This window comes from Aricia agestis, chromosome 9, assembly GCF_905147365.1.
Source record: "Aricia agestis chromosome 9, ilAriAges1.1, whole genome shotgun sequence".
NCBI lineage: Eukaryota > Metazoa > Arthropoda > Insecta > Lepidoptera > Lycaenidae > Aricia > Aricia agestis.
In genome coordinates, this window is record NC_056414.1 from 16,220,674 (window position 1) to 16,232,377 (window position 11,704).

An 11,704-nucleotide genomic window follows, 5' to 3' on the forward strand; every position below is an offset into this window, starting at 1 on the left:
TTCTGGTTCTTTGGTTTCTGAATTGTCGATAAAAATATATTTGACTTGCGTTAGAAAAACGGACTTTTGTTTTTGCTTTGCGATTGGGTTATTTGTTGCTTAGGTCGTAGTACAGTGAATGCCAAAAGAGCACGTTCAGCAAGAGATGAAGAATCGTCAACGGAACGTGAGACTCGCCTCAGCCAGAATAGTGATAGAAATCGGATACAGAGAGAAAGAGAATCGTCTGTAGAGCGTGAGGCTCGCCTTAGTCGGAAAAATGATAGAATTCGGATACAGAGAGAAAGAGAATCGTCTGTAGAGCGTGAGGCTCGCCTCAGTCGGAAAAATGATAGAATTCGGATACAGAGAGAAAGAGAATCATCTGTAGAGCGTGAGGCTCGCCTCAGCCAGAATAGGGATAGGCATCGAATACAGAGAGCAAGAAAATCATCCGCACAGACACATAGCAACACCGAACAAAACGAACAACCAAACAGCCACAGACCCGAGAGAGTAACTAATTCATGGGTAAATAAAGAAAATTCTGCCAATTTTTGCGAAACTTTTATCGTTTACGCAGCACAATAGGAAAAATCACCCGATTTTGAAACATTCTTCATTGGTGCTCCGCTTCTATTGGTCTTAGCGTGATAATATATTATAGGCTACATCCTACTAATATTATAAAGGCGAAAGTTTGTTTGGATGTATGGATGTGTGGATGTATGGATGTTTGTTACTCTTTCACGCAAAAACTATTGAACGGATTTTAATGAAACTTTACAATAATATGGCTTATACATCAGAATAACACATAGGCTACAATTTTAACGGACTTTCAAAATGGGGGAGGTGTTATGTTCGTTTTCTTATATTCAACGATTACTCCGCCGTATGTTACCCGATTTTTATATTCACAAAAGTGGTGATCTGATGAAGGATCCATAAGTAATCGAGGGAACTCCTCAAAACTTATAGGGAAACGTGTGGTGACTTCGGTTACGTGAGAAGTATTCTAAGCATATGCTACCAACAAGTAAGATTTTGCACCGAGATATACCTGGTATACCGTGGTTCGGAAGGTGCTGAGAGAACTCTTGATTCTTTATAGATACAAGTTTGGGAGTTTCGGCGTTGTTTTAAGAACAGGAACCATATGCTACTATGCAAATTACATTCATCATCATCATCATCATCATCATCATCACTACCATATTATACCATTTCATAGTCTTTTAGATCGAGACTCGAGTTTGTCAAGCGATAATTAAAAAAAATCTTTATTTTATGTCTAAAAATAGTTTGACGACCTCTGTGGCTCAGTGGTGAGCGCGTTGGTAGCTCAAGCCGGAGGTTGCGGGTTCAAATCCCGCCGACGGAACAAAAAGTTTTCAAAGTTCCTGGGTCATGGATGTGTATTAAATATGTGTATCATATAATAAAAATCTTAAATATATGTATAGTATAAAAGTATTAAATATATTTCCGTTGTCTGGTACCTGTAACACAAGTCCATCAGGTACTTACTAATATAACAACATTGAAGAGTATGTTTGCTTGAACGCGTCAATCTCAGGAACTACAGGTCCGATTTAAAAACTTATCTCAGTGTTAGATTGATCATTTATCGAGTAAGGCTATAGGCTATATTATATAATATATTATCACGCTAAGACTAATACGACCGAAGAAACTCAGGAAAATGCGGGAAAAACGGGGAAAATATTTTTTTATGGGAAAATGTACGGTTTCTGTAAAATTCCTAATTTACGCGGGCGAAGCCGCGCGGGACATCTAGTAATCTATATATATAAAAATGGATTTTCAATTGTGTTAGTAACGCTAAAACTCGAAAAGGGCTGAACGGATCATTTTATTCTTAAAATATTCGTAGAAGTCCAGGGAAGGTTTTAAAGTGACACGAAGTTCACCGGGACAGCTAGTATTATCATAAATGTATCCGCGCGTAAGCGCGGTTTCGCCGCTACAGCGCAAGATCACAAGTAAATGTATGTAACTATTGCGCCAAAACGCCTGCTTGCGAGGCCGCATATCAATCCAGCCTCACGGGGACATTGCGATTGTCGATGATTTCGCTAGCGAGCTGGCTTACTAACTGCTTCCCCAATCCCAAACCCAAGCCCTTTTAAGGCGGAAGTAAGCACCGGTGCAGAGCGCGCCCACGCTTTCCGTGCCTCCTTCTCATAGGGTCTGCGTATTAATTTGATTTTCGCTCCCTCCTCCCAATAAGTAGAAAGGTTCAATCCAAGGACGGCGCAAAGCTCCGTCCACTGTTCAGCCCAAGCAAAGCGTTCAATCAGCGTACATCCTACAATCAATACAATCCTACACCACATCGTCTTTCTCAGGCTGTGGTGGCCCATGGCACCTAGGCGATGGTTTCCTCCTGCCCGTATGGTAATCCTGCAGGTAATGACCAAGGTAAGGGCGTCCCTTCGGTAGCAGCGTAGTGTCCGCACTGCTAAAGCATGCTGCGGGCTCCTTAATAGCTGCCTATTCCCAGCCAGCCAGCCCAAAGCCATCTACAGGTTGGCCCTGGACCACAGATTTTGGACATAAGGCGACTCTAGGCCATGGCCATCTTCATCAGTTTTGTTGGCAATCGACGAAAATGAGGGGTCCATTCAACGAAGGTCTATTCAGATTCCAGGACCAAACCCAAGTACTGAATATCAGCCCCGATCGGTACACTCTCCTCCACATCTCTGCGTAGCGTAGTGATGCTTCCGCGGGGGCCGCGCTTCCGAAGTCCAACGAAAAACTTGGCCTACGTCTTTTCGACTGCGACCTACAGCCCTAGCGTTTCTAGTGATGAGTCGCACGATTTCCTGCCCCCCTGCCGACGTGCCGCCCGCGTGCGACGCGACGCTCGCCTTGCACGCCCGCCCGCTTACGGCGAGCCTGTATAATTATTTATTAATTATTATCTTTCATTTGTCCAGCACAACAATTATAGAGTAGTTCACTGAATTATACGAACTTTTCTATGATTTGACAATTTTATTCTGTAAGTTGTAGCAGCAAAATAATCAGAGGCGAGCGTGGAGGCGAGAGACAACCTCAGAAACTGATATTTTAAGTTGTTTTTATATTTTTTTAGCATTCCCCCCATACAAAAACATATTTTTTTTGTCTATTTACGCTTTATTTTTTTAATTTATTTTATTTTTTACGTTTTATTTATTTTTTGGCCTATTCTGCCGTACCCTTCGTGCGCGAGTCTGACTCGCACTTGGCCGATTTTTTTATTTAGAGGGGCGCCACTTTTGGTTTTCGCACCACCTGAAAATTTGGCTAGGACCGGCACTGCGAATATCTTCTAAAATCTAAACTTATGCGTTGACAATAACCCACCAATTATGATTGTCGATTTGTAGTTTACACAAAGTTATCAATGGAACTAATCAATTGAAATTGTAGATAATAATTATCGCAGGCGAATCACGCCAAACAAACTGAGCTAGAGCCTAAACCTATTTATGCCCAGTTTCGGAGGTGGATACCTATTACAGTTTACCTACTACTTTACAGTTTACACATTCAATGGACGACTAAAATTAATTATTGGTTAGTTAAAGTAGTGGTCAGTTAATTAGTTAGTTAAAGTTACAGTACCTGGATGACCGAGCTTTGCTCGGTATAGCAAACACTCATTGACTTCGTGTTACTTAATAACGCCATCTGCTGGTCGTTAAAACAATTAGTTGCTTACAAAATAGTATTATTATTCGCCAATAGTATATATAGTAATAGTCAGGAAGAGTGATATTTTTCAGTTTATCGATTATCGATAAAACACGAATAAAAAGACATTTTCTGAAAATGATTCCTATATATACAAGAATTGCTCGTTTAAAGATATAAGATAATATTGTTACGTGCAAGGGTTCGAAGATTTGGAGAGAAAGACCTGGTGACTCTCTTGAAGACTTTATTAACACTGCACTAAACACTAGGTCACAACACTTAGCACTAAATCCAAACACTAATCACTAGGTCCAATCACTAAGCACTATCACTGTCCTAGGTCGTAGCCAAGTCGCAGGTTTCACTGGTTCACTCACTATTGATCACTTGTTGTCACTCCGAAATCGCCTTGATGATAGCTCGAAACGAACTGAACTGCCGGACCTGCCTGCGGCTTTTTATATGGCGAGACGAATTCCAGAAAGTTCCCGATTCACGTAAACAAGTAAGCAAGTATGGGAATTTTCTAGGAGGCTCGAGCATGTACCACCTAGCGCCATCTAGTTTCGAGTAGGGGATTTATGTGTAGTGTGTCCCCTGATCAGTTTCGCTGGTTTGCCGCTAGATGGCACCACATGTCCGTATACCGTGTACCGTAACAATATAATTTTAGTTTAAGTAGTTAATGTAGTAACTAGTATCAATTCACTAATTAAGTATTGTCTTTATTACTTACCTACGTATTTTTTTAATGTTAAAAAATTGCGGAAAATCCCTGTTGGCTTGCTAGCACTAGGCTAGCCAATTTTATAGCCATAAAATCAATTTCAGGTCTGTTAAGGGAAATCAAACAAAGTATGCATTTAGCAATCACTTTTATTTCAATAAACTGAAATCATAAGCAAGACATTTTAATTTTAATGATTGTGAGATGTTTTTCAGATGCCATTTCATTAACAGTGTTATAAAACAATAAATTAAAAAAATACAACGATTCTATAATATATTAATATCTTTGCTATGCTATATAAATACACAGGCTCAATTTATACCGGCGGCGCGGCGCAGTCCGCGGAATGGAATGGAAGAATAATTTTTGGAACGTAACTGTACATATTATGACTATAACATAACACAATGAACTTTATGTCAACAGTATTTAAACACTCATTATTCATTAAATAGGAGCTAAAAAAATGGACGCGCGTATCGCATAGTATTTTAATGTACCTAATAATTATGTGTTATATACTGTTGACATAAAGTTTATTGTGCTATCATGCTATGTACAGTTTCGTTGCAAAAAGGCGCTTCCATTCCATTCCGTGGCGGTGTAAATTGAGACTAAAAAAAATTTAAATTAAAGAAAAATGTTATTTCCTATAATAGTCCTAGCCACATGAAAGCACTAGGCCAGCTTAGATATAAAAGAGTACAATAGTAGTTTCAAAAAAGAACTGAGTCGTAACTTATAACATGCTTGTAACTAAGTGAAGGTAGTAAGGTAAACATATTTTATCAGAAGAGAGACACCAATTTTGTTGACATCGCGCGCTATAAACTGAAGTCCACGCGGACGAAGTCGCGGGCAACAGCTAGTATTATATAAGCACAAAAATATTTTATCAGGCAAGCCAACTGTAGGCCAGTTAGCGATAGCCGATACCTTGTTTGAAACGACGAAGTGCGCAAGATATGACTACAATTTTATAATTTACTAGTTAAAGCTAAGATTGTGTTATCCATTGGTATCCAAGTGATAGCTACTCGAGAAGGGGACATTAAATTTGTAAAAGGGAGGATGATTTCAAACCTATGCTGGAGTCTAGACTCTAGAGTCTAGAGGCTAGAGTCTAGAACATAGTAATTTATGTGAGTAGCTTCGTATAAGTTATACTTAACAAAAAGAATTAGAGGAAGCAAAAAGCACAGAAATAAATTATAATGAACTGTTCAAACATTTTGGGAGTGAAAAAACATGAGAAATAGTGAGATCACGGGTATTATGCAATGTTCATCAAAGTAAGGCACTATTCAAACCTATAAAACAAAAGATTATGTACTTTTAAATCACAACAGTTATAGTACTTACACTTAACACTATTTTCTTGAATGATCAGCTCTTTCAGAAGGTGTTACATATTTAATAATACAAAAGAATATATTTTTAAATAAAATATAAATTAAGCTGCATTAAAATATAATGTTATATTACTAGTCCCTAATTGGAAATATTGTTAATGGCTCACATTATTATAATTTTGTGATTTAAATACATATTGTTAGGCTTTTACATAGACAAACGTATAAAAATTTACTTTGAGTACCTAACCAAAGGAATGTCTTTAATACACATTACACAATACATGTATGTAACAAAAATATTAATTTCCAATGCACCTACAGTTATATCATCGTCTGAAAGTAAGGCAAGACAAGCTCTACAAAATTAGGTTGGCAAACTAATAATGTCTTGTTTTCGAAGGTAAGGAATATCTAACGTCGAAATCACTTCAGAAGTCATGATGTGAAATCAATATAGACAAAAATTTTCCAAAGTTTTAAATAAAAAAAACAAACCTCAGAGTTATAACTGCCTTGTGTTATATTTAACGATTCTTAAGAGTAATACTGATAAATTTATTTCTTTTAGCCAATTAGCCAACGATTAAAGTACATACGCAAAGTGTTATGGGCAGTGCAGTGGGCTCATAAACAGGTACATAATTGAGTCACTCGCATTAACTTGGATAATTATTAATATTCAGAAGCCAATGACCATGACTTTAGACTATTATAAGTTTATGCTTTAGACTATGCAGTCATGAGTCCAGTAGCCTTAGCACGGCCACCAGTAGAAATGCGAAAGTATGGACCAACTGTGGAGATAAACTTAACCGTTTCCGTGCGGATGTCACCGATAGGCATCATGGGTAGCTTTTCTGTATGGCTGGTGACGCCCGAGAGGAGATAAAATGTTTACCTGTAAAACTATGATGAAATTACATTTTTCAGAGGTTTCCCCTCAATGAAAGTGGCTTTATTTGTCACGTATTTTACGTGTACAGTGTTAGTTTTAGCATATTGCATAAAAACTTACACTTCAGGAGTCTTAAACATTTTATAAATATATAACGCCAACACCAGCAAAATCTCACAGCAACATAATTTATTCTTATAACTAAATAGCAGCCCGCCCCTGCTTCGCACGGGTATGAGACAAACATTTCTAAAGTTGGTGGTGTTATTGACCCGGCGAGAGTGTGGTGAAAAAATGTAACAAGGGGTATGTGGCAGGGTATGACATACCCACTTACAATATTTGCTGTAAAACCGGATTTTTAAGAAAGAGCGCTAAATTCATTATCTTTTATTATAATAAGACTATATTTTAACATATTGGAAATAAAAAAAATTGCGTTATTTTAACATTTTTGTTATTTTACTTACTGCCAAAGTGAACCTTTATTCAAATGGATGTATTTGGATAATCCACGAATAATAAAAACTAAGGAAACGTAACTCCTATACTTCAACCGTTTTGAATTTGGTTCCTTTTCGCACACTAAGCCCGGCCGCACATTGTCCGAATTCTGATCAGAAACAGTTGAAATTCGCCGGACCGCCACACCGCACACTATCCGAAATATCCTTTCGGCGAGTTCGAGCTCACTCGGCTCAGTACAAAATGTAAGAGACAGCGCGGACGTTCAACAACTTAAAATGCCAATTTATGATAGACTATTATAGTCCTAAAAATTCAATAATATCCTACTCTATGACATATACTATAGTCTGTCATAAAGTGGCATTTTAATTGAATTTTTGTCGGTCGCGATTGGCCGCGGTAAAGATCGGAACGGCACCTTTAGTTTATGTCCACAGTTTGTCCATACTTCCGCATTTCTACTGGTGGCCGTGCTAAGGCTACATGAGTGATGACACTGTAGAAAGATTTGGATTTAATACATTTATGATAATTAACGTACTTAAACACAACAATCTATACGCAATGTCAACGCGCGAACATCCACATTGTACGCCTGAGTATACTGAAATCAATGTTGTAGAAAAAACATACGAATGTAATTTCTTACATTGTTGTATTAAACATACGAAGTTTTGTCTAAAAGACGATGAGACTAACGTCAATAATATTTTTACCGCCGTACTCAGAGACATAATTTAATTATGATTAGCTTCAATTTAATGAAGAGTTTGACAGATAATGTATGGGGCTTTTGTCAAAATATTAAATATCAGCCTATAGTCGTCCACTGCTGGACATAGGCCTTTCTCAATGAACGCCAAGATGACCGATCTCCTGCTACTTGCATCCAACATGGGCCCGCAACTAAACGGAGATCGTCGTCCCACCTAGTTGGAGGTCGACCTACAGGCCTTGGTCTCCATTCCAGAGTAAGTTTACTCCAGCGATCGTCTGTTCTTCGATCTACGTGATCAGCCCAGTTCCACTTCAGCGTAAGTGATTCTCTGCACTATGTCGGTGACTTTAGTTCTTGTTAAATTACATCGCCTCAAGCCCCAAGCGGTAACCGGCGACCGCAATAACAATAGGCTACTTGACCTATATTCAATTTCATTGAACAAATGCATATTTCTAGTAGAACTTGGCCTAGGAAATCGTATTTCACCCTTATCTATCTTATATATAAAAATGGATTTTCAAATGTATTAGTCGCGCTAAAACTCGAAAACGGCTGAACGGATTGGGCTGATTTTAGTCTTAAAATATTCGTAGAAGTCCAGGGAAGGTTTTAAAGTGACACGAAGTTCACCGGGACAGCTAGTCATAGTCAATGAATGATTAAGAAGTGATTAGCATGAAGAAAAAAATTAGGTCAAGTAGCCTATTAATTAGCATTGTGTTTTTTTTCCCATGATCGAGGTATTAAATAATAATTAATGTTCTACTCTGAGTGCGGCAGTTTGAAACTGAACACCCTAAACGACTTTCCAATCATTGGCCGTTGTGGACTGTAAGTAACCTTTCACTCAATTAACGCAAGGTCAGAAGCTACATTTAGAATAGATGTGATAATATTATGGTCATCGGTATGGAAAATGACTAATGATGACGTAATAGGCGATGTTAGCAAATAGCAGCTTTGTCTACGTAAAATTGTGATTATGCATAGTGCTCCTTATCTTAAATTTACGCTAGTCCAATTGTTTTTCTACAATGAAATGAAAAGCAAAACGGCCAAAATCAATTTTAACAATACTGTGCTTACTATTATGCAGTTGTTAATATAAATTATAAAGTTATTGGTATAAATGATTTAACATTTAGGTGCTATTTACAGCCACGATTATCGGTTGTCGTTTTCCTACCTATATATTTTAATTAATAAGGTTGATCAATTATTATAATTTTAGAGAGTGCTATTGATTATTGTATAAAAATATATTTATATTTACAATGCGTCACGTATGCGATATCGATGTTTGTCCGATAGAGAAGATAAGCTTTACCTATAACATAATTTATTCGGAAAATGGTCTTTAATGTTTTAAATATTTATCGGGTCTGGATTATACGATAAGTTAACTCCGCTAGCTATGACTGACGAGGAGGCACCGTAGTCGGGCGTGGAGGGGGATGACGCCGGTGGACTGTCTATGGGCTTGGTCAGAACAGGCGCCACGTACTCCGTGTACCGCACACTCGATTCCTCCTGAAGCGGAGCAGGCGGGGTGCAGCTGGGGAACGGACTCAGCAGAAGGAACGTTCCGAACGCCAATATGGACGCCATTATCAGAATTATCGTCCTGGCCTCGAACCCGGCCCTGAGCCCCGCCCATGCAGCCATATTGATCAACAAAAGTAGCACAGATAATCTGATTAGCCGAACCGCCGTTGAGTGAATTCGACCGCCCCCAACCCCGCTCATATCGCACGGGCCGTACGCGAAATACAGGTTGTGCTTGTCCCCTACGTGCTTCAGCAAGAAGTAGATGAGACCGAAAGGCGCGATGAGGGGACAGGCGAGACTGTACACTATCGTGATCGAGAAAATTGCGATACTCCATGCATAATGTACTCCGAAGGGAAACTCATATAGGATCGCCTTTTTCACGTAACTCTTCTCGGCCTTCGACTTCGATTGAAGTAGGTACCAGACATAGAGGAATAGCTCGGGGAAGCGGATCAGTTCTAACGCGGTACCGATAAACCCGGAAGTTATAACGTAGTTCACAAAGAATGCCCCCTTATCGGGTAGAAATACGCAGTCCCATCGCATCGTATCATTCTCGTGATGCAGCGTCCACCTGAGTAATGCGTCGGCACTGGCCAGGCCCAAAGACGGCAATATGAGGGTCATCAATAACAGGAAGGAAACGGTTTTCGTCATAATCGAATAGTTTTGTTGCGACTTGGTCCAATGCGACAGAAATTTGTCGGAGAATGCGACAATCGCAGGCATAACGGCTGCCATGGTCCAGAGCAATAGGGTAGGAAGGAATTCAAATATTACACTACTAATCTTGCTAAGACTGTCAGGTTTCACAAAGGTAGTGTTGATTATGTTCACAACGAAAGCAGGCGTTGTTAAAAAGAACAGTACAATGAACAGTGCAAGGTTAACAGCTATAGCCTTAATATACCAAACACCTGGTTGTACACTTAAATTTTCCCAAATGATATCAGAAGGGTTGGTGGCATGCGACAGCACCCAACCACGGTGGAGGCTAAAATTCTTAATTACATGTTCAGCTAGTTGATATGATGGTAATGTTAAAAAGGCGATCCCGAGTGGATCATTCAATACCATTGGACGACACCTCTTGGCTTCATCCTTCAGTCTTCTCTCTTCGTTTGTGTAGAATTCTAGTCCATCAACCTCAGCTCCACACCAGTTGGGCCGGACCATAATCCGTTTGCCCGTCTTCTTAAAGTATGTGTCAGTATAAATAAGTGCCTCTGTCACCATGTCCTTCTTCTCTTGAATTTCAATTAACTTGTTGACATTGTAGGCAAGTCGTAAATCTACGATCTGGATGTGTGGAAAATTGTGAGCGAAGTAGGCTCTTATGGTTGCCTCATTTCGGTCTGCTCGTGATATATTGGTGATCATAATGGTACCGGTCATAGATGTCGGGACTGGTTTTCTTCCTGTACACCTCCTCATAATCAACACGGAGACTGGCAGAAAGGCAATACTGAACAGAGTATGAACCCACAACCAGGAAGATCTGCCAAACAGATTAGACATGGTCGTTCTACTAAAGGTACTGGCATCAACTTGCAGGTTAGTTCCTTGGAAGTTTATCGGAAGGATAACTCCAATCGATACGACCGTAACAATGAACATTAAAGTAATTGCGTGCCTTTGGAAGGATAGGTAGTGTACAGCATCAGGGCCGCATTTTGCGAGTACCTGTTCTCGTGAGAGTTTGAACACTGCCGGTACCCAAGTGAAGAATCCCTCGTCTATGCTCAGTGATTCATCGGCGCTTCGCCTCCTCTCCACCAGAGCGTCGCCGTCGCGACTGCGGTAGAACAGATTTGTCCACCTGCTTTTGGACCTCTGGACGAGCGCCATGCGCCCGTAGTTCCATGCGGTGCGACGTAGCACGGTGAACAGAAACAATAACAGAGTCCATGATATCACGTTCAGTATCAAAGTCTGTGGTATTCCGTTGTACGCCCCTGTTATGATTACACTTTGGGACGCATTCACCAGCATGCAGCCCTCATCGTCGGTGCCGTTGGAGGCGTTTGAAGCCAATGTGTACATCACATCATTCGCAGCGTATTTGTTCATGGTTGATTTCATAATAACTATTCACTGATCACCACTAATATCTTCTAACTTTATTACATAGTAAAATTGTTAAAAATTACATTAGAACGGGACACGAAAAACTTTTTCTTTATCTTCATGAAAGATTAGAAAAATAAACACAATATGCCTCAAATTGTTACACAAACGAATTACGAACTTGGGATTTACAATCTAATAAAATTGATCAAGAAGAAATAAATTTG

At 39.4% G+C, this 11,704-nt stretch overlaps 1 protein-coding gene across 1 annotated transcript; it reads right to left on the reverse strand.

The window, feature by feature from the left end:
• Positions 1 to 8,594: 8,594 nt before the first annotated feature.
• LOC121730051 (CSC1-like protein 2) lies at positions 8,595 to 11,704 on the reverse strand. Its single transcript, XM_042118838.1, has one exon. The coding sequence runs from the start codon at positions 11,490 to 11,492 to the stop codon at positions 9,225 to 9,227; it is 2,268 nt and encodes a 755-aa protein (XP_041974772.1). The 5' UTR covers positions 11,493 to 11,704; the 3' UTR covers positions 8,595 to 9,224.

What these genes read in the sequence shown, in the direction of transcription:
- LOC121730051 (XM_042118838.1), bottom strand. Translation starts at nt 11,492, where the DNA reads ATGAAATCAACCATGAACAAATACGCTGCGAATGATGTGATGTACACA.